Here is a 24931-nt window from a genome sequence, read left to right on the forward strand (position 1 = left end):
ACATTTTAAAATATACATACAAATAAATTCTGTATGAAATTCCAAGGGGAATACCCCCTTTTTGCCTCCGCTGCGGACGTTTAAAAGCCTCTGTATGTTTGTCGCAATAATTCTATTTTAATTGAAAATTTGGAAAGTTAGTAAATAAATAGTGAAAGCACTGATTTACTTTTTTAAGTTTGAAAGATTAACAGATTAAAAATTTTTGATTGTTGAAATAAAATTATCATTTTGCATCATATATTTTTTATAGTAAAATGAAATAAAAACTGTATGTGTATATGTATATTACATCTAACTAACTTATCAATTTGCTACATTTCACTTAATACTTTTTGTAAAGGTGCATAAGTTTAACAAATAAACTTTTCAGGAACTTTTATTTCCGGGAGAGGTCTCTTTGGAAGAACCAAAATACTTGGAACTTTTAAATATAAACCTTCTATGGTTGTTTTTAATTTTACGCACTAATTTGTATTAGAACAGTAAGGTAAAAATACCTTTATCATTTATTCTGATATTAGCTTGAATATTTAATTTTTAGATATGGTATTGCTGTGAATAAGTTGAAAGAAGGAACATATGTTTATGTATTAACTATTATACGAATAAAGTGAACAAATGTGACGTAGGCCTGATTTGCGCTTATAAGTTACAGATACTAAGTTGTTGACTTACAATTGTACTGTGTTAATGTCATAAGTACTTTTTTGTTTACTGGAAATACAGTACCAATATTAGGTAAAGAAATACTTTGCAGTTCTTAATTAATCTGCAGTATTAAGTACAGACATTAACATTTTAAAATGTGTGTAAACCATTTCTGCCATAATGAAATCTTTGAATTTGAGAAAAAATGTTTTAATCGTTTTGTTGTTGTTTTTTTCAGTGTGAGAGATCCTTACTGTAATTTTCAAATTCAATATATGTTGCGCATAGTGTTATACCCAGTGTCTGAGTGTAAGGATGTGTGGCAGTCTTCTCCTTTAATGTTATAAAGACTTGTTGACGTGTCATAATTTAAAGTGTAGAAAGATAATGTGCCACTACATAATTACCCTTTGGAAATACATTTGTTTTAAGAATGAAGGGAGGGTTTATTCATGGTCATGTTTCATATTTATTTATATTTGTGTCCCCTAGGCCTAACTATTTTTACTATTAAATATGATAACAGATGATGCACCAACACCAGTTTTAAACAACTCAGTCAGGTTTCCTCTAACTTTTTTTTTAAAGAACATTTAGTAGATTTTAGCCTCTCCTCATTTGACAACCCCATCATTCTAATAACCCTTATCTGAACATTTACCAACAATTTAATGTCTTTTATAAGGTAAGGAGCCAAAGACTGAACAGAATATTCCAAATGTGGCCTAACCAGTGATCTCTATAATGAAATTATAACCTCTTTAGACTTGTATTAAATATTTGTGTAGATACAATCTAAAATCCTATTTTTCCTACCACTAGTAACAGCACACTGCTTGGAAGGGTTAAGAGACTGATCAATCTTTATACCAAGACCTCTTTCTTTCATAAAACTGTGAAGGTTATTTCTATCCAATGTACATTTATAATACAATTATGATAACCCATATACATTATCTACATAAAACTCATCTGCCATAAATTTACCTAACTCCCTAAATGATCTAAATCCTTTTGTAAATCAGTAACGTCCTCTTCATAGCCAGCAACACCCAAGACCTTAATATCATCTGTAAATTTAAATAATTTATTGACCATTTCTTTGTCTATGTCACAGGTGTAAATACAAAAGCAGTGGTCCTAAGGCTGAGCCCTGAGATATCCCACTTGAAAAATTTATTAACCCAGCTATCTCATAATCATCTGATACTAGCCTTATTTTATCATCTTTATAGGTCATAGTCTATACAAACACATAATGAAGTAATAAATGACTGTTTAAAAATGTTCTACAGTCAGACAACAGAAACAACACTGAATAGAGTGTGGTAATAAAGGTCTGATGTGACTTTGTGGTTAATGTACCAGACTGTGAAATGAAGGGTCCATTTTCATGTCCTCTGGCTACAAAACCATGCTGCACACACTCATGCTTTGGGTGCATTTTATAAGTGACAGATTATAAGATTCCACTGTTTCATTAAAAGTTATATTGGATGCTATTGAATAGCTGCTTCTGTCTAGTTTATCATTTGAAAAGTATGGAAGATTGATGTTGTTATGGAAGGTTAGTACAGATAGCTGTTGTACAGCTTTGTACTGATATCCAAAGCAACAACCAATAAAATATACAGTAGTTATCAAGCAGTGGAGCTTTATAAGAATAACAACAGCAGCAAGTCACAGTAAGTTATTGGTTATCCACAGGAGCATCATCTGGTGGTGAGGGGTTTGTCAGGCTTTAAATTAAACCTTATTTTGTTTCATATCTTTACAAGGCATTTCTAATCCCTTAATGATGTTATATTGTGCACTTTCTAATTACACTAAATACAATGGCATGCAATAAAGTCAAGAGAGTAATTAGGAAAACTATTTTTGAACTATTGATGAGTAGATTATTAAAAAATACTTCTCACAATGTAAGTTGTGCAGTAATTGCAAAATAAATTGAACATTATTGATATGAGGAAGAATGTTTACGTGTGATCATTGATGTGTTTAAGAATTTCACATTTTTGTTTATCCTCCTACCTTTAGATTTTTCTAACAAAGAAGAAGAGACAGAGCAGGCTATACCATCAACATGGGATCTCAACAATTTTGTTTGAAATGGAACAACCACCATTCAAATCTTGTTGGAGTGTTTGAAAAGTTGTTAGCCCAAGAGTCATTTGTAGATGTTACGTTAACTTGTGAAGGAAAGAAGTTAAAAGCACATCGTATTGTACTGTCTGCCTGTAGCCCTTTCTTTGAAAGCTTGTTTGAGGAAAATCCATGCAAGCATCCCATAATTGTTTTAAGAGATATGAAGTTTTGTGAACTTAAAGCAATCATTGACTTTATGTACCATGGAGAGGCAAGCATTTGTCAGGAGCAACTTCCCGTTCTTCTGAACACGGCTAAGTTTCTTCAAGTTCGAGGTCTCGCAGAGATGTCGGGTCCTTCAACACACCAGTCTAACGACAAAAAACACTGCCGAAAACCAGTAGTTTGACAACATCTCACCAAAAGAGAAGTGTGGGAGATAAAGAAGGATTGAAGAACCCTATGATTAAACAGTCATCATCTTTCCTTCCTAATAACAAAGACAGTAGTGAAGTGTTGGTGAAGCATTACTCTTTTACTCATAAGGAAATAACCCATTCATCTGTAGACAAAAATCTAAGGAGAGACACATTAGGAGTTCCAGTAGAGGAATTGGATAAAACCTTTGGTCTGCAACCACAGGATGATGTGTCGCAGCCAACTAGTTTCTTGGAACACTCATTAGTAATCAATAATGTAAGTTTGTAAGATAGGCTCTTCAGTTTTATTTGTTATTTCAATAAATAATGTGAAGTTGGTATTTCAGTGATTTTTAAGTAGTGAAAATAAAAACATTTAAATACCATGGGATTCTATAGTCAAAGATAAGATGATAGACACTACAATTTGACTCTTCAATAATCAATGAAAAACAATAAATACCCTTACCTATAAATTGATTTTTACAACACATGACCTTTCCATTGGTAACAGGAATGCTTTATGTGATAACTGGAAACATTGCTAGAAACTTGTGATGAGGTGAGATAAGATGATGGGCAAATAAAATGTTCCATTTCAAACCCATTTGTGTAAATTTATATTATATTGAAAATAAAAACTTTTAATAAAGAAATGTCACTTATGAACATTTCTTGTTGTCATACCTACAGTTTCTACACATTTCTTGTTGTACAATAGGCATTTCTTGTTGTCTATTTTTTTTGTTGTCGTACCTATTGTTTTATATCTTCTTCCTACAGTTTTCACACATTTATTGTTATCACCTACAGTTTTATCGTTTCTTGTTATATGTACTATTTTGAAATCTTTTGTTGACTGCTTTTCATTCATAACCATTTATGTGTGTGTGTGTACAAGTGTTTTATGTATGTAATATTATGTGTTTATAGAACAAGGAAAATAAATTACATCTGGACTTGTCAGTGAATTATTGCTAACATGTTTCTATCTTCAACTTTTTAACATTTGATATTTGTATGGGTTTCCTACAAAAGTTGTAAGTATCCTGAAGAACAACAAAACTTAAACTTCTTCTCAGTAGTTGTTACGTATTTCCATAGAATGATGTCCGTGTACTGTACTGATTGAGAAAATATATCGATACAGCATTTCATATGTATTTTATTAGAATCAACAGAAAGACGTGACAGCAAGCAACAAACTGTGCAAAAATCTTGTAGCCATGGAGGGTGAGGAACCTCAGGTTAGGTTAACATCTTCTGCTAGTTTCTTCCAACATTCCCAGTCTCAAGATTCCTTTCCAGCTCTTTCTCCTTCTAGTTCAGGTATCAACATAAAACGTGAACCAGGTAGGACCATCTATATAAAATAACAAAAATTTATACACATGTAAAAAAATTCCTCTCTTCTTAACATATTAAACTTCATTCTTGGAATAATAATAACAGAATCTGATAATCACAAACAAATTTTAATTACATGTTATTTTTGTGACATTTTAAGAGATTGAATTAGAATTACAGAACACTAGAATAATTAACAACTCTTAAGGATCTGGACACATTTCATGTACCATCGTAATGTAATTAGTAATCATTATCTGTGGATCTGGACATGCTTAGTGTACCATAATGTAATGTAATCAGTAATCATTATCTATGGATCTGGACACATTTCATGTACCATAATGTAATGTAATCAGTAATCATTATCTGTGGATCTGGACACATTTAGTATTCCATCATGCAATGTCATCAATAATCATTATCTGGGATCTGGACATGCTTAGTGTACCATAATGTAATGTAATGTAATCATTATCTATGGATCTGGACACATTTTCTGTACCATTATGTAATGTAATCATCATCTATGGATCTGTACACATTTAGTGTACCATTATGTAATGTAATCATTATCTATGGATCTGGACACATTTTCTGTACCATTATGTAATGTAATCATTATCTATGGATCTGGACACATTTAGTGTACCATCATGTAATGTAATCATTATCTATGGATCTGGACACATTTAGTGTACCATTATGTAATGTAATCATCATCTATGGATCTGGACACATTTAGTGTACCATTATGTAATGTAATCATCATCTATGGATCTGGACACATTTAGTGTACCATAATGCAATATAATCATCATCTATGGATCTGGACACATTTAGTGTACCATTATGTAATGTAATTATCATCTATGGATCTGGACACATTTAGTGTACCATAATGCAATATAATCATCATCTATGGATCTGGACACATTTAGTGTACCATTATGTAATGTAATTATCATCTATGGATCTGGACACATTTAGTGTACCATAATGCAATATAATCATCATCTATGGATCTGGACACATTTAGTGTACCATAATGCAATGTAATCATCATCTATGGATCTGGACACATTTAGTGTACCATAATGCAATGTAATCATCATCTGTGGAACTGGACACATTTAGTGTACCATTATGTAATGTAATTAGTAATTATTATCTGTGGAACTGGACACATTTAGTGCACCATTATCTAATGTAATCATTATCTGTGGAACTGGACACATTTAGTGTACCATTATGTAATGTAATCATTATCTATGGAACTGGACACATTTAGTGTACCATTATGAAATGTAATCATTATCTATGGAACTGGACACATTTAGTGTACCATTATGTAATGTAATTAGTAATTATTATCTGTGGAACTGGACACATTTAGTGCACCATTATCTAATGTAATCATTATCTGTGGAACTGGACACATTTAGTGTACCATTATGTAATGTAATCATTATCTATGGAACTGGACACATTTAGTGTACCATTATGAAATGTAATCATTATCTATGGAACTGGACACATTTAGTGCACCATAATGTAATGTGATTAGTAATTATTATCTGTGGAACCGGACACATTTAGTGCACCATTATCTAATGTAATCATTATCTGTGGAACCGGACACATTTAGTGTACCATTATGTAATGTAATCATTATTTGTGGAACTGGACACATTTAGTGTACCATTATGTAATGTAATCATTATCTGTGGAACTGGACACATTTAGTGTACCATTATGTAATGTAATCATTATCTGTGGAACTGGACACATTTAGTGTACCATTATGAAATGTAATCATTATCTATGGAACTGGACACATTTAGTGTACCATTATGTAATGTAACTTCTTAAGACTATTTTTTATACTTTAAAATGTTAATTTGCTAATACTTTTTATCTTGTATCATTAAGTGCTAAGTTATGATGAGGAACTGTCTAATGTTGTTACGGAAACGAGATGTTCAACTTTTCCAAGCAACAAACAAAGCACCTTCTCACAGCAGCAACATGAAGGTATATTCTGTTAAACTATTGTATAGAAACAAAGATATTTTATTGTGCTGAAAGATAATAATTTCACCAATACAATCTCTTTTCAAACAATTCTGAATTTTATAGAACTGAAAGACAAATTTCTTTACAAGTTTTGAACAAAATTCTTAACAAATTTTATTTATATGTCTCTAAATTTTGAACATAATTTAGCAACAAATTCAACAATGTAGTGAAAAGTTTGAAAAATGTATTTTGAATTGTATTTTTTTCCATTCTTTATTTGTTAAACTTTCTTCACATTTACAACTAGAAGGTTCAGTACACTATTTAACTGTAGTATAAACAATAAGTAACTTCTTTCTCTTTTATGTTAAACTTACATAACTGATGTATACAATAATTTTCTTCTTTCTGCTCTACTTCTTAAAATAACATAACTAATGCAAACAATCAGTCCATTGTTTCTGTTATACATGTTAAACGTACATAACTAATACAAACAATAAGTCCCTTGTTTCTGTTCTACATGTTAAACTTACATAACTAATACAAACAATCATTCCCTTGTTTCTGTTGTACATGTTAAACGTACATAACTAATACAAACAATAAGTCCCTTGTTTCTTTTGTACATGATAAACTTACATAACTGATATATACAATCATTCTGATCTTTCTGTTCTACTTTTAAACTAACATAACTAGTACAAACAATCAGTTCCTTATTTCTGTTCTACATGTTAAACTTACATAACTAATACAAACAATCATTCTGCTGTTTTTGTTCTACATGATAAACTTGCATAACTAATACAAACAATCATTCTGCTGTTTTTGTTCTACATGTTAAACTTACATAGCTAATACAAACAATCATTCTGCTGTTTTGTTCTACATGTTAAACTTACATAGCTAATACAAACAATCATTCTGCTGTTTTTGTTCTACATGTTAAACTTACATAGCTAATACAAACAATCATTCTGCTGTTTTGTTCTACATGTTAAACTTACATAGCTAATACAAACAATCATTCTGCTGTTTTGTTCTACATGTTAAACTTACATAGCTAATACAAACAATCATTCTGCTGTTTTTTGTTCTACATGTTAAACTTACATAGCTAATACAAACAATCATTCTGCTGTTTTTGTTCTACATGTTAAACTTACATAGCTAATACAAACAATCATTCTGCTGTTTTTGTTCTACATGTTAAACTTACATAGCTAATACAAACAATCATTCTGCTGTTTTTGTTCTACATGTTAAACTTACATAGCTAATACAAACAATCATTCTGCTGTTTTTGTTCTACATGTTAAACTTACATAGCTAATACAAACAATCATTCTGCTGTTTTTTGTTCTACATGTTAAACTTACATAGCTAATACAAACAATCATTCTGCTGTTTCTGTTCTACTTGATAAATTTACATATGTAATACAAACAATCAGTCCCTTGTTTCTGTTATACGTGTTAAACTTACATAACTAATACAAACAATCAGTCCCTTGTTTCTGTTATACATGTTAAATTTACATATGTAATACAAACAATGAGTCCCTTGTTTCTGTTATACATGTTAAATTTACATATGTAATACAAACAATCAGTCCCTTGTTTCTGTTATACATGTTAAACTTACATAACTAATACAAACAATCATTCCCTTGTTTCTGTTGTACATGTTAAACGTACATAACTAATACAAACAATAAGTCCCTTGTTTCTTTTGTACATGATAAACTTACATAACTGATATATACAATCATTCTGATCTTTCTGTTCTACTTTTTAAACTAACATAACTAGTACAAACAATCAGTTCCTTATTTCTGTTCTACATGTTAAACTTACATAACTAATACAAACAATCATTCTGCTGTTTTTGTTCTACATGATAAACTTGCATAACTAATACAAACAATCATTCTGCTGTTTTTGTTCTACATGTTAAACTTACATAGCTAATACAAACAATCATTCTGCTGTTTTTGTTCTACATGTTAAACTTACATAGCTAATACAAACAATCATTCTGCTGTTTTTGTTCTACATGTTAAACTTACATAGCTAATACAAACAATCATTCTGCTGTTTTTGTTCTACATGTTAAACTTACATAGCTAATACAAACAATCATTCTGCTGTTTTTTGTTCTACATGTTAAACTTACATAGCTAATACAAACAATCATTCTGCTGTTTTTGTTCTACATGTTAAACTTACATAGCTAATACAAACAATCATTCTGCTGTTTTTGTTCTACATGTTAAACTTACATAGCTAATACAAACAATCATTCTGCTGTTTTTGTTCTACATGTTAAACTTACATAGCTAATACAAACAATCATTCTGCTGTTTTGTTCTACATGTTAAACTTACATAGCTAATACAAACAATCATTCTGCTGTTTTGTTCTACATGTTAAACTTACATAGCTAATACAAACAATCATTCTGCTGTTTCTGTTCTACTTGATAAATTTACATATGTAATACAAACAATCAGTCCCTTGTTTCTGTTATAATGTGTTAAACTTACATAACTAATACAAACAATCAGTCCCTTGTTTCTGTTATACATGTTAAATTTACATATGTAATACAAACAATGAGTCCCTTGTTTCTGTTATACATGTTAAATTTACATATGTAATACAAACAATCAGTCCCTTGTTTCTGTTATACATGTTAAACTTACATAACTAATACAAATAATCAGTCCCTTGTTTCTGTTATACATGTTAAACTTACATAACTAATACAAACAATCAGTCCCTTGTTTCTGTTATACATGTTAAAGGTACATAACTAATACAAACAATCAGTCCCTTGTTTATTTTGTACATGTTAAACTTACATAACTAATACAAACAATCAGTCCCTTGTTTCTTTTGTACATGTTAAACTTACATAACTAATACAAACAATCAGTCCCTTGTTTCTTTTGTACATGTTAAACTTACATAACTAATACAAACAATTAGTCTCTTGTTTCTGTTATACATGTTAAACGTATTGGTTTCATATGATTTAACAGTTTTTCCTTGTTGTCATTGTTTTTTTTTTTGTCATCAAAATATCAAGGATTTTATTATTTGTATTACAGAACTTTATATAATGGTTTTAATTTTGTTATTTGTGTTTTAGTGTGTCCTTTGCAGTGTCTCTCTCGTGGTACATTAGTATGACTTCGGTTTTATAAGCCTTATCCAGGTTTCGATACCCATGGTCAGCAAAGCTCTGATAGTACATTATATAGCTTTTCTCTCTACTACAAACAAGTCCTATACAGAGTTATTTTCCATTTCAGTAACAAACTATCCCACCAAATTTTATCATCATGGAAGATGGAGAAACAACATTAGGAGCTATCATCACCTCAGATATGAACGTGATCCTCTTTCTAGAAGGCCCATGTGTCCAGTCTGTGGAAAGACATTTTATAATGTTAGTAACTGTAAGCGCCATCTGGAGATTCATCTTATACTGAGGAAAAAGTTTTCCTGTCCTTTTTGCGTGAGGACTTTCTCATGGAAAACCACACTCATGACCCATCTTCGTGCTTTTCATAATCAGGAGCCTGACCCTTCACAGTTTACTGGAACTTGAATGACTTCTTTACAGCCAATCTGTTTTACACTAGTCATTGTTACATCAGTTCTTTTCTCAGTGTAGGTAGTTATTTATATAGAAGTTTACTTCAAGAAATATTTATAGATATTGAAATACAGCTTGACGATGGAATTTCACTTGTAGATAAAGTGTGTATTTGTATTTTATCCTAAGTGTAGTCTATACTATATGTTATCCAAAGTAAATATCTAAGTTTTTTTAAATATTGATAATAAGAAATTTTAAAACATAGTTCACAGTAACATGTACATAATAAAACCAAACTTTTGTGTGAGATTAATATTATTGCAGATCGTGGGAAATAATGATAGCCCTTTCAGATGTAATGGTAGAATAAAATATTTTGTAACAGTTACTCGAAGGTTACAAATATTGTTAATATACCAGTTTGCAAAATAAACCTAACATGAACTAACAGTAGATGTATGCTATTCGATTACCAACCTGGTGCAACTTTGTTAACACTACATTAACATGTAGATATTTAATATTGTTATCAACATTAATTTGATGTGCACCTGTCACTAGTGAACACGGAACTTCTGATAGAGATGTTATCAATATTAATGTGATGTGCACCTGTATCTAGTGAACACAGAACTTCTGATAGAGATGTTATCAACATTAATTTGATGTGCACCTGTATCTAGTGAGCATGGAACTTCTGATAGAGATGTTATCAATATTAATGTGATGTGCACCTGTATCTAGTGAACGCGGAACTTCTGATAGAGATGTTATCAATATTAATGTGATGTGCACCTGTATCTAGTGAGCATGGAACTTCTGATAGAGATGTTATCAATATTAACTTGATGTGCACCTGTCACTAGTGAACACGTAACTTCTGATAGAGATATTATCAATATTAACTTCATGTGCACCTGTACCTAGTGAACATGGTACTTCTGATGGAGTTGTTATCAATATTAACTTGATGTGCACCTGTACCTAGTGAGCACTGAACTTCTGATAGAGATGTCATAAATATGAACTTGATGTGCACCTGTACCTAGTGAGCACGGAACTTCTGATAGAGATGTTATCAATATTAACTTGATGTGCATCTGTCACAAGTGAACACTGAACTTCTGATAGAGATGTTTTCAACCTTAACTTGATGTGCACCTGTCACTAGTGAACGCGGAACTTCTGATAGAGATGTTATCAATATTAATGTGATGTGCACCTGTATCTAGTGAACGCGGAACTTCTGATAGAGATGTTATCAATATTAATGTGATGTGCACCTGTATCTAGTGAGCATGGAACTTCTGATAGAGATGTTATCAATATTAACTTGATGTGCACCTGTCACTAGTGAACACGTAACTTCTGATAGAGATATTATCAATATTAACTTCATGTGCACCTGTACCTAGTGAACATGGTACTTCTGATGGAGTTGTTATCAATATTAACTTGATGTGCACCTGTACCTAGTGAGCACTGAACTTCTGATAGAGATGTCATAAATATGAACTTGATGTGCACCTGTACCTAGTGAGCACGGAACTTCTGATAGAGATGTTATCAATATTAACTTGATGTGCATCTGTCACAAGTGAACACTGAACTTCTGATAGAGATGTTATCAATATTAACTTGATGTGCACCTGTCACAAGTGAACACTGAACTTCTGATAGAGATGTTATCAACCTTAACTTGATGTGCACCTGTCACTAGTGAACACGGAACTTCTGATAGAGATGTTATCAACATTAACTTGATGTGCATCTGTCACAAGTGAACACTGAACTTCTGATAGAGATGTTATCAATATTAACTTGATGTGCACCTGTCACTAGTGAACACGGAACTTCTGATAGAGATGTTATCAATATTAACTTGATGTGCACCTGCACCTAGTGAACACGGAACTTCTGATAGATATGTTATCAATATTAATGTGATGTGCACCTGTATCTAGTGAACACGAACTTCTGATAGAGATGTTATCAACATTAACTTGATGTGCACCTGTCACTAGTGAACACTGAACTTCTGATAGAGATGTTATCAACCTTAACGTGATGTGCACCTGTCACTAGTGAGCACTGAACTTCTGATAGAGATGTTATCAATATTAACTTGATGTGCACCTGTCACTAATGAACACTGAACTTCTGATAGAGATGTTATCAACCTTAACTTGATGTGCACCTGTCACTAGTGAGCACTTAACTTCTGATAGAGATGTTATCAATATTAATGTGATGTTTACCTGTACCTAGTGAACATGGAACTTCTGATGGAGATGTTATCAATATTAACTTGATGTGCACCTATCACGAGTGAACACTGAACTTCTGATAGAGGTGTTATCAATATTAACTTGACATATATCTTGGAAGTTTGTGAACACTGAACTTCTGATAGAGATGTTATCAATATTAACTTGATGTGCACCTGTCACTAGTGAACATGGTACTTCTGATAGAGATGTTATCAACATTAACTTGATGTGCACCTGTACCTAGTGAACATGGTACTTCTGATAGAGATGTTTTCAACCTTAACTTGATGTGCACCTGTCACTAGTGAACACGGAACTTCTGATAGAGATGTTATCAACATTAACTTGATGTGCATCTGTCACAAGTGAACACTGAACTTCTGATAGAGATGTTATCAATATTAACTTGATGTGCACCTGTCACTAGTGAACACGGAACTTCTGATAGAGATGTTATCAATATTAACTTGATGTGCACCTGCACCTAGTGAACACGGAACTTCTGATAGATATGTTATCAATATTAATGTGATGTGCACCTGTATCTAGTGAACACGGAACTTCTGATAGAGATGTTATCAACATTAACTTGATGTGCACCTGTCACTAGTGAACACTGAACTTCTGATAGAGATGTTATCAACCTTAACGTGATGTGCACCTGTCACTAGTGAGCACTGAACTTCTGATAGAGATGTTATCAATATTAACTTGATGTGCACCTGTCACTAATGAACACTGAACTTCTGATAGAGATGTTATCAATATTAACTTGATGTGCACCTGTCACTAGTGAGCACTTAACTTCTGATAGAGATGTTATCAATATTAATGTGATGTTCACCTGTACCTAGTGAACATGGAACTTCTGATGGAGATGTTATCAATATTAACTTGATGTGCACCTATCACGAGTGAACACTGAACTTCTGATAGAGGTGTTATCAATATTAACTTGACATATATCTTGGAAGTTTGTGAACACTGAACTTCTGATAGAGATGTTATCAATATTAACTTGATGTGCACCTGTCACTAGTGAACATGGTACTTCTGATAGAGATGTTATCAACATTAACTTGATGTGCACCTGTACCTAGTGAACATGGAACTTCTGATAGAGATGTTATCAACATTAACTTGATGTGCACCTGTCACTAGTGAACACTGAACTTCTGATAGAGGTGTTATCAATATTAACTTGACATATATCTTGGAAGTTTGTGAACACGTAATTTCTAGAAAATAAATGGTAATTTTCATTTATGTTACATGTTTGTGTAAATACTAGTTACTGCATTAGTTTCCAGTGTTTGTGCTTTATCTAAAGGAATGTTTCTTCATCATGCAAACATCCCATATTCTCTTGAAGGTTTGTGAGTTTGTCTCTGACATAATGAAAATATATTTTTTACCAAATTATCTCTTTAGTGTAAAGCTATTGATTTGTAGAGAATCACATATTTTGTACAGAAAATCTGTGGCTGTTGAGATTTATGTAGTAACTTGAGATACAAAAATGTACAGAAGTCTACCTTGGAACTGTCCACCTAAAACCCATTTTATTTTGTTTGAAAGACCTCTGATTAAGAACTTTTGTGTATCCTACTGTTTACAGTTCAAGTGTAAATTCTGGAGAATAAATTTAGAAACAATATTATTATTAACTAGAAATTTCTCAGGTACTCGTTTAACAAACAACAGAAGTTTTATCTGCTTGAAATCAATCTTTTAATTTATTTTCAGAGTTGACACTACAATACTTTGAAGCAATGCATCAAGAATTATCTGTTTTGAATTGGACAACTGACCTAATTGGAGATACTGATCAGTTGTGATGAAATTAATTTTTTTTGTTAAATACTTAAGACAGAAATGTTCCACATGGAAAACAAAATGTGATTGCAACTTAAAAACTATGTTGGTTTATGTAGGGCATAAGGAAGGAATAAGAAAGAGCATCATAAGTTTAATGAATATAAATTGACCTCTGTGATGGGAGGTACAGGAATTCTACAGGGTGTTCGAAAGTCACTGTGCATTTTATATTTATTTACAGACATGTTTCAATATAGAAGACAGGAGGTATGAATGACAATTATAAACAATGTTGAAAGTGACCACCGTTGGCATCAATACAGGCCTGGATCCTTCTTATTTTGTTTCTAAACACTACTATCAGTTGCTGGCTTGAAATAGACTGAATAAAATATGATTAAAAAACTGCACAGTGACTTTCTGAACACCCTGTAGAAGATTAAGGGTGTTGGTTGAAAGGAAATTTGTAATTTAAAAAATTGACCAAAAATATAAAAATTCACACTGAGTGCTTCTTTCGGTGTATTCAGACTAAGTTAAATGTTAGGATGAGATTATAACCTTTAAGAGATGGTTAAGGAAGGCTCACGTCTGATAACAACGTGAGTTATTTTATTTCTGTCTTAACTAATGAAAATCTAAGTACTATTCCCCATGCTGAATAGTTGCTACATGGATGTAAGGTAAGATATATTCATCACATTCATTTTGGTCTTTTTAACAAAACAGTTGGTAACTTAAAGAATTATAAATCTGGGTCACTTAAGCAGTATTCCACATCTTGAACAGTTGGTAAATGGAAACAAGATGACTGTGTTAATTATCAGCAGGTTAAGACAACATTTAAAAGTGATAATTGTCATTTTGCCAGAGAACGTTTCCCCGTGTGTTTAGAAGGAGGTTATGAATTGTGAGCCACTTTTTACTATATTTTGTAAGTCCTTAGGTAGGTACTGGAAGATGAGAAAGGTTTTTTGAAAGATACATGAAATATGCTTTGCACAGTCATTTGACAAAGCTTCAAATTTTGTGGTTCAATATGGTTGCACTAGGGGAAGATCTTACCTTACAAATATTCTGACATACTTTGAACAGGTTAGGTGAAGGTAGGGGTGTGGATGTGGTGTATCTGAATTTTCAGTAAGTACTTGACAAGGTGCCACGTGAAACATTTGTTGAAAATGTTACTTCAGTAGGTGTGGGTGATGAATTTGGTCATTGGATTGAAAATTTACTAGATTGAGTAAAGTCAAAGGCTGTTTTAAATGGAGTTCAATATAACTGGACAAATGTCATAAGTGGGGTATCTCAGGGCTCACAATTTAGGACCTTTGGTTTTTTTTATTTACATCAATGATATAGATGAAGGAATGTTCAATAAATTATTTAATTTTCTGATGACATCAAGGTATTGGGTGTGGATGGCTGTGAAGAGGATGCTATTGATTTACAATAGTTTTAGTTTACTTGGAGAATCACGGCTTTTAGTTATAATAAATGAAAAGTAGTACATGTGGATTATCATAATTATAATTTTGATGGGAATAAACTTAACACTATTACTGAATAAAAGAATGTTGGTGTTCTGTTTCCTAAACTTCCCGAGTAGTGTGCTAGTTGCTGTTAGTAGCACAGAGAAGTTGTATCCACAGAAATATTGAGTCTGAAGAGGTTATACTTTTACTGGTTAAGCCACACTTGGAGTGTTGTGTTCAATCTCAGAATCTTTACCTTATAAGGGACATTGGACTGTTGTAAATGGTTACTAGGATGGTGCCTAGGATTGAGAAATTGCCATAAAAATCTCTGAAATTATTTTCTCTGTAAGAAAAAAAAGAGAGTTAGAGGAGATCTCACTGAGGTGTTAAAGGAATTGATGGTGTTGATGGATCATCTTATATTTTATTTCTTGATGTTGAGAATAGTAGGACAACATTGCCTTAGTAGGATTCAACTTTACTTTAGATTGTGTTACCTTTGGATGTGGTGAATGAAATAAAAAGGAAAGACTTAAGTGATAAGTAGATTATTTATAGTGTGATGAAGAATAAAAGTAGGATAGCCATGTGTTTTAAAAAGTAGTGCACGTTGGTGAATTTGTTATTATAATCTCGTCACTTGGGACGTCAGTTTCACTATGTAAATAGCTATGTGTGTTTGTAATTTAAGATGTTGTCAGAATGACATTATCTATCACATAAATATTTATGTCAAAATATTCAATGGTTTGATGGAAGTATAAAGCGTGTATTGGAGTGGCAGATGAAAGTATTTAATAAAGTGAACAAAGATGTCGAGTTTATCATTAGTTCGTGAAACTAGAAAACAGTAAACAGTATTTCATCATGTGTAACTTCTCTTTTATTCAACATAGCAAGAAACTTGTTGGAACATGAAAACGTTTCAGTAAGTGACGCAACATTAACATCTCCTTGACCATGACAATGGTGCTCCGTTGTTTTCTGTCAATAACCACTTTCACGAACTTTCCTAACCATGAATTCCTATCAACAGTTCATTTTGTTATTACATCAAGCCTCTTCATCTCCATTCAATTTTATCCATCAGAATCTCAGCCAGACGTTCTTCAGATCTATTTATTTGCCCACAGCAATGGATCTCCTGTTTCTTATACAAGAAGTATTTTTGGCTATGCAAGTTCCATACTTCTTTATAAGAAATGTCAGTGGAAGAAATCACCCTAGACATAGAGGATGTCAAACATAAACTGATGAGACAAAGCAGCACTTCAAACAATATGTAAAAACTTAAGGGCAAGAACAAGGAGCACTTTAGAAAACAGAGAACTTGATGATGGGAACAAGGAGCACTTTAGAAAACAGAGAACTTGATGATGGGAACAAGGAACACTTTAGACAGTGCGTAGAAAATTTAGCAGCAGGAACAAGGAGCACTTTAGACAATATTTAGATAATTTGATGAGAACAAGGAACACTTTAGATAGTATGTAGAGATAATTGTTTGGTGTTTCATGGCACAAAGTAACTAGATTATCTGCACCAAACAACTGGTAAAAAACAAAATAACAGTAAAAGCATTGAAAGTTAAAAACAACCTCAGATAAAAACTTTAATAAAATTGAAAAGACCAAGGGACCTTAAAAATTGAAAACATTTGTAAAGTGGACAGTGTCACCATCGCCAATGACTCTGTCCAATGTCAATGGTGAACCCATGATAGAAACATCTAAAATGGTGCCATTGTTCGTGGTCATAACAACTGCATAACAGTAAAATGTGTACTACTGTGACCTGAGTGTCACACATTGGTGCATCAGTCTTAGAAAACAATGAGCTCAAAACTGTAACCAGTGTGTAGTATAGTTAAGACAACTTCTTTTCGATCCTTACAGAAATAAATGGTAGAAGTCCAACAGAGGGTTTTATCTGGAAAATCATGATTTCACGTTGCTCACTCCAAGTCGACTGCCAACTGGCACGGAGCCGAGCCTTGAATACAGGACCATAGTCCATCTATGGAACAGGCACAACAATGATAGTGTCAGAGCAGACAGACGTAGTTACAGTGTCGGCAAGCTCATACCCATAAATACCAATATGGCCTGGTATCCAGAAAAACTGGATAGAAGTAGATGATAAAGAGAAATGGGCCAGTCTGTTTTGAATATCAGCGAGAACAGGGTTAGAACTAAAGTGAAGTGATTCCAGGGCCAGTAGATAATTAAGCAAATCTGTATAAATAGTACAGTTTGTGTACTGCATAGCTTCTAAGTGATCCAGTGTAAAAGAAATGGCATACAGTTCAGCAGTAAACACAGAAACTGTAGAGAGGATCGTGTGTGCAAACAAAAATCCATTGTAGAGCCCACAGAGTCTCCTGATTTTGAACCATCTATATAAATGGGAATGGAAAGATGTTCGGCAAATAGAAAATGGTATTTCCAGTTGGGAATATCTGCCTTCATGAGATGACTCAAAGAAAGGCCCACATTTGGGGATGTTAATAAGCCATGTTGGGAAGGACAGACCTAATTCAGCCAACTGTACTTTGATACAAAGGCCAAAAAGAGCAATGCCAGACCATCTATTTTGATAAAACGGCCCACTGACAAAGGATCACACAATCCTAGTTGAGATGCTACAGTAAGGAAAGTTGCAAATGGCAGAGGCGTAGGGTAGGTTCATGAGACTCTGTACAAACTCTGGACTGGAGAAGTGCAGAAAGCCCTCGTGCAGAGCCAAAGTCCCAGATCGTGAATGGGGTCCAACATCTTAAATGCCGAGGTTCTGACAGAGCATTAATCTTTATAATGAAAAGTGTGACACTCAAGACACCCCTGAGGAACTCCAACTTTGTGTCTAACTTGGAATCGTCAGTTCATTAAAAACGTTTGGATAAAAATGGAATTGCAACCCATATTAGTGGAGGTCTTGCAAAATGCCATACTTTCACGTAGTATCATAAGGAAAAATAGAAACAAGATGTTGTTCCTTGAGAAAGGCTTCTTAAGTCGAATCAGTTGGTCCATGGTGGAGTGCTGTCATTGAAATCCACACTGGGTAGGCCAAAGGAACTTGTTTGATTCCTTGAATCAAACAAGATAAGCATTAATCCTCCTCTTTAAGATCTTACAGAAACATTTCATCAAATCAACTAAGCCGTAGTTTGAAGAAATCTTTCCTGGCATAGAAAAAGGGAGGCCAATGGCCCAGTACCAAGCATTCTCCTGCCGGATCCAGTTAAAAACAACCAGAAGAGTAGCAGGGGCGTAGATTTTTTACACCCAATGGGGGATTATTTTTGCAACCACTTATGTGGACTGTTCAATTTGCAAATTGATAATCTCTGATTACGTGAACCTGAAAGCTGTAAACATGCAGTCACAGAGTAATCTTGTTGCCAGGATACTTGCATGTATACTTAGGCCTACTGACTGATACGAACTATCACTTAAATCGAAAAGCTTAGAAGCACGTCTATATTAAAGATGTACATTTCGGCTACTGAAAAAGCCTACATCTAGGCCTAATTATGTAATTCGATTGGTAAGAACACGAGAATCACAAGAACAAACACACAATTTATAGGCTTGTGATTCAATAAAACAATTCAACAGACCAAACTGTAGGGGAGGATGATTGTATGCACCACACCCCCACCTAAAATAAAGGGGGATGTATACCCCTACCCACCCCAGGATTTATGCCCCTGCAGGAGAGAGATGGCACAGCATCTCCTAGTGAGTATCATCGAGTCTGACTGATGTACTGCCAGACCAATGAAGAGCAAACTTGAGTTCCACTATTGTAAAGGGGCGATTATAGTCATAGAGACAAACAACCCGGAAGAAAGAGGCGATCTCTCTGCCTGACTCTTGAAGGTCAGGGATGAAGTTGAAGTGCTAGATGAGAGAGAAAGCAAGATCTAAAACGGGGATCAGAAATATACTGCCCACTAACTGTATGAATCTCGTCGCATATGACTTTAGAACTGTAAAATGGGGATCAGAAGTATACTGCCCACTAACTGTATGAATCTCGTCGCATATGACTTTAGAACTGGCGGAAAAAGAGATGCTAGATGTTTTCTTAATCCAAGGTTCCTTCTGACTTGGACGTCTGGACTTCCGAGCATATGCACAGGTTCGTTGAAGAGCAATGTACTTTAAAATACCTAAATAAGGTATTCCAGGCCAGTTTTTTTAACCTTCTGTGGCATGTGGCATGTAGGATTCCACCACAGACGAAGATATTGTGGAAACCGTGTTGAGGCTTTATGAATACACTGAGCAGACAATATAATCAGTCATGCAGTCATCTATCGATGGCTTACAATGGTCCAACTTCTATCAAGGTACGTGGGTCGGGTGGCATCGACCACAGCCAGTCTCTCTCAGAATGAAAAGAAAATGATCACTGCTCCATGGGTTATTGTCAACTGTTCTAGAAAAGTAAGAGACAATTAAAGAGGAGCATATAGAGAGATCAATAGCAGTAAAAGACTACGTGTATGAAAATAAGTATAAGAACCAGTATTGAAGAGAGGTTGTGATCTGAGAGCATATGCTATATGGAACGACCCCAAACATTAATATCAGCACCACCTCAGAATGGAATACATCCATTAATATCCCCCAGGATTAAAAATTGAGACGGTAACTGTTCAATGAGAGCATTAAGGTTTGATTGAGAGAGGAGACAGGAAGATAAAACAATTAGTGATGGTATGACCTAAGGAAACACGGAAGGTTACGGCCTCCAAGGGCATACTGAATGGCGGAGGCAGGGTGGGTGCCTGATGATCGACAGCAGTGCCACCCATTAACCACCAGGATCATGTTCAGATCCCAGAGAAGGTTCTGTACTTTCAAAGTATCTACTCTGGGACCTGAATATCCACCCTCGTGCGTGGCGACCCTCACCACCACGTACAGGAATCTACGTCAAGGGGATATGTCGAGAACTTAACGATGAGAATAAGGAGCATTTCAGACAATAAATAGAGAACTTAACTCTGGGAATAAGGAACACTTCAGACAGTATGTAGAGAACTTAACTCTGGGAACAAGGAACACTTCAGACAGTATGTAGAGAACTTAACTCTGGGAATAAGGAGCATTTCAGACAATAAATAGAGAACTTAACTCTGGGAACAAGGAACACTTTAGATAGTATGTAGAGAACTTAACTCTGAGAACAAGAACATTTCAGACAATATTGCACGTTCATGATCGTTCCCTGCTGTTAAGTATTGAGATTTACATCGCTAAAATCAGGGGTTCGATTTTCCTCGGTGGACATAGCAGATAGCTCAATGTGGTTTTGAATAAGAACACACTCGTTTATGATCATGTAGTAGAACCATCCGTACAAACTGTAACTGATATAAAAACCCGGCATGTCCATGGCCATGTAGTTGAGGCACTAATCTGAGGGTCGTGGGTTCGAATTCCCATCACACCAAACATGTTCGCTCATTCAGACGTTATAACGATACATTCAACCCCACTATTTGTTGGTAAAAGAGTAGCCCAAGAGTTAGTGCTTGGTAGTGATGACTAGCTGCCTTCCCTCTAGTCTTACACTGCTAAATTAGGTACGGCTGGTGTAGAAAGCCCTCGTGTAGTTTGGCGCGAAATTCAAAAACAAAACAATTATAAAGAAAGGAATAGAAAAAGGTTAAAGAGAACCTGACCATCCAGGGTACGAACATACAATACCCAAACACACAGAGAGAGAAACGAAGCATTACTGCACACAAATTTGGAGTAATCTTTGAAAAACATTCCTTTATATTCTTACCAAATGTAATCTGTTCAAAAACAAAAACTCACACAACATTCTGAAAAACATGAATAGGTTAACATTAATGAAATTTACGTTTCACATACCTTTAAGAAATACAATATCACTTTACCATAATCTTTAAATTATTAATAAAATAACAAAACTTTACAAAATTTATTTTACAATCCTATTTTAACCTTTTAACAAAATTCGTTCAACAGTGTTCTTGAGATACAAGAATGAAAACTAGATATTTAAGAAATTCAATGTAACGTAAGTAATTATAATTAAACAAAGAAATCGTCTGTCGAAAGGGTCAAAAATATTTTAAACAGATAGGATAAAAATCAAGTGTTACATGTTCATAATACCAAATATTACAATTGCACAGGAAGCGAGGTGGGGTCACCTAATTTCCAAACTGAGTAAAATTCATCGAAATTAGGAAAATTACTAAAACATCAGAGAAAATTGAAGAACGTGGTCATACAGAGTCTTCAGGCGAACCATGGACGTTGGTCATAATGGGTGCACTGGTGGGTCACATTTCCTCGGTGAAATACATGTTATTCCCTCACCCTCCTTTTAATTTGACTCATACAGTGAAGGAAGAAATGTAACCTTTACGCTAAACCAAATATTTATGAATACTCGTGCAACTATTGGACAGAAAGGAGGCATGAACGATATAATGAACAAGGACAAAAGTTTAACTTCATGTAGTTTTGGAGCTGCTGGATTAAGGTTACACTATGACGTTTAGAATGTGGTATGTCTGTGAATATATAATTAAAATACTGGTATAATTATGTAATTAATAGCTTTTTCTTATTAATATGACTGACTAACATATAGTTTTATTAATTTGAATATATTTGTAGATTTAACACCATTTTCGTGTATATTATTTTAGCATAGATTTTACCTTTTTAGAATTCTATACTATATTTTTATTTTTTATGTAATTAGTGCTTAACTTCACGATAGGTTCCGAAACGTGCTCGTATAACAATCGGAGATATTTCTGGCTTTTAACGAATTTTCAATTTCGATGTAGAGATGGAAATATATTTGGGGATTAACGAGATTCCCACTGCCCCTATCTACTATCTAGCGAAACCACAACCAAGGGAACGGGCTTGGAAAAATCAGCGTTTTCCTGATAGTTAATTGTATTCTTAATTACAGAGTACAAACAAAATAGTTATGTACTCTGTAATTAAGGTATTAATTAAGAATGATCTTATTATGGTTCACGTTGTGAAAACACATAGTAACATTATGTGTTACTAAAAATTGTTCAGTCTTATAAAATAACTTATCGACGTTCGCCCGTAACTGGTGTAACAAGATGTGAAGAACTGAATAAGTTAGGACTAATCTAAATTCACGAAATAGACGGAATAAAATCGAACCCTCAATAAAACTTTACAACTCGATTAAACTGCCAAGAAATTGAATGACAAAACACACACACACAATTCAAATTTTTCTATACTTTGAAAAATAAGATAAAATGAAAAGATAATTGAAACTATTGATCTGCAAAGTGAAGCCTATTGTCCTATGTTGAATTAAAATGTCAAACGACATTTTTATCGCGTCTTCATTTTCCCACGGTCGCGCGGATTTTGCTAACACGCGAAATCAATTTACATGAATGGCTTTACTATTGGAAACAAAACAAAAACATTCATGAATTGGAAAAAGTTTGAAAATATAGAATTCAATAAATTCAAAGTGAAAACATGTTATCAAACTAAAATAATAGGATTATACATAAACAAATCAGCAATTTCAAAATCCAAAATTGTTATATCTAGACCTTGTTATTATTCAAACGTAAAAACAAGAATAACCGTAATAATTCTAATACAGCCAATAAATTTGAAAAATTAAATTTTTAAAGTTTTTATTTGAGGTTAAAGATGCAAAAAGATATTTAACTACCTATTAATAATGAGGGCTATACAAAATAGTTATGTACTCTGTAATTAAGGTATTAATTAAGAATGATCTTATTATGGTTCACATTGTCTGGACTGTGAAGTCATATTCGTATATTTTAAAGCCTCCCTATAATAGGAGTACTTTGATAAAATATTGATAGATTTTATCATTATTACTAATAATTAAACTTTCCGAAGAAATCCGCTAAACTAAATTTGCAAACTTAATTTGCATAACGTTTAAACTGACAAAATGTTTGATAGTCTGTTTAAGAATTTCGCGCAAAGCAACATAATAATTACCTGTTGACAGTGCTCTATGCTTTAACTAGATGAAAGGTTACCAATAGTCAGTACAAACACTAGAAATATTTTTGTTTTATAGAAAAGACAAATCTAATAGCCACTCTTGTAATTATCCCAAGGATCCAAGGCACATAGTCGGTTTGGCAGCAATGAATATCGAACTATAAAACCATAGGTTGATAGTCCAGTCATGCTAACCACTGTACCACGCCTGTTAACTAAATAATGTGACTTTTTCTTTTGCTTTTAAGCTGATAACATTATTCTAACCGATGAAAAACTATATGTCCATTACGGTCAGTGCTGAAGAAAAACAGTAAGTCTATTATAGAAAAAAAAGTACAAAATCCTACAACCCTTGTAAAGGTCAATCTTTCTTTGTCGGGGAGAAAGATTAGAACAATCGTAATAGTGCCAGTTAAACATTGGTTCTCTGACACTGTTTAGTTTAAAAGCGAAGCAATATACGTACAGAGTTTTTGCTATAACTTAGTTTATTACGTAAAAATGAAACAAACCGTCTATGTTTCTCAGACTAGCGAAGCGCATTAGTCAAGACATTTGTTGGTAAGTATAATTCCAAAAATATTATTGTCTAACAGTATTCATTCACTTATTTAATAACATAAAAAACAGAAAGGAGACAAATTGTGATGTTTTTTATCTTCTTATCTTTCATTCGTCAAAAAAATGCGGATTTTGATGTAAAACTAAAATTCAAACACTTGCAGTGGAATTCTTTACTAGATAGTGACAACAGATGGCAGCAGTATAGTTAACATTTAAAGTTAATAAATAAATGAAGATAGAGTAAACTTTCACCATTTCCGCTTGTGAACCAGCATTGACAGCATGTGACAGAAACGTGGACAAGTATCGACACATGTTTTAATTATTAGTTTTTAAACTTTCCAAAACTCCTTGACTTCTTAAACTAGACACTTAGTAGGTAAGTTTTCTTTACTACAATGTTATTGTTGTTTTATTTAATTCATTAATCTTGTTATAATACAAAGTTCAGTTACAAAATCACGAACGAAGATTCATACCTATAACCCAGGTCATGACAACATGTGAATAGATCTACAGATATAACACTTCTAAAATTAATCTTTAACTGCTTCTTTATATGGTAAAAGTGATTAGTGGTTTGACTACTTCTTCATATAGTAATGAGATTAGCGGTT

At 33.4% G+C, this 24931-nt stretch overlaps 3 protein-coding genes across 7 annotated transcripts in view; all 3 read left to right on the forward strand.

The window, feature by feature from the left end:
* Nucleotides 1-402: 402 nt before the first annotated feature.
* On the forward strand, nt 403-14058 carry LOC143230171 (uncharacterized). 2 transcript variants are annotated; one of them, XM_076463255.1, is made up of 5 exons: nt 403-490; nt 2692-3435; nt 4331-4511; nt 6438-6539; nt 9844-14058. In XM_076463255.1, the coding sequence occupies exons 2-5, from the start codon at nt 3202-3204 to the stop codon at nt 10140-10142; spliced, it is 816 nt and encodes a 271-aa protein (XP_076319370.1). In that variant the 5' UTR covers nt 403-490; nt 2692-3201; the 3' UTR covers nt 10143-14058. The 2 variants fall into 2 exon arrangements, with proteins under 2 accessions (XP_076319370.1, XP_076319369.1); XM_076463254.1 differs by having other exon boundaries at nt 421-741.
* Nucleotides 2738-3148, forward strand: LOC143228466 (longitudinals lacking protein-like). Its single transcript, XM_076459722.1, has one exon. It carries the CDS (start codon nt 2738-2740, stop codon nt 3146-3148), a length of 411 nt encoding a protein of 136 aa, XP_076315837.1.
* An 8071-nt stretch (nt 14059-22129) lies between the features above and the next one.
* The window catches only part of LOC143230170 (glutamate receptor ionotropic, delta-2-like), a 40897-nt gene continuing 38095 nt past the window's right edge, over nt 22130-24931 (forward strand). For 2 of the 4 annotated variants that reach the window (XR_013016272.1, XM_076463252.1), the window contains exon 1: nt 24556-24693. The gene's annotated coding sequence lies outside the window, so the exon portion shown is untranslated. Of the gene's footprint in view, nt 22259-24555; nt 24694-24931 lie in introns of those variants that run through there. The other 2 variants (XM_076463251.1, XM_076463250.1) reach the window with 2 other exon arrangements.

This window comes from Tachypleus tridentatus, chromosome 10 (assembly GCF_004210375.1).
Source record: "Tachypleus tridentatus isolate NWPU-2018 chromosome 10, ASM421037v1, whole genome shotgun sequence".
Lineage (NCBI taxonomy): Eukaryota > Metazoa > Arthropoda > Merostomata > Xiphosura > Limulidae > Tachypleus > Tachypleus tridentatus.

Excerpts from the sequence above, each read along its gene's own strand:
- LOC143228466 (XM_076459722.1), top strand. The coding sequence starts at position 2,738 with ATGGGATCTCAACAATTTTGTTTGAAATGGAACAACCACCATTCAAAT.
- LOC143230171 (XM_076463255.1), top strand. The coding sequence starts at position 3,202 with ATGATTAAACAGTCATCATCTTTCCTTCCTAATAACAAAGACAGTAGT. Across the intron at positions 4,512-6,437 it reads CAACATAAAACGTGAACCAG|TGCTAAGTTATGATGAGGAA; the intron begins GTAGGACCATCT and ends TGTATCATTAAG. Across the intron at positions 6,540-9,843 it reads CTCACAGCAGCAACATGAAG|TAACAAACTATCCCACCAAA; the intron begins GTATATTCTGTT and ends TTTCCATTTCAG.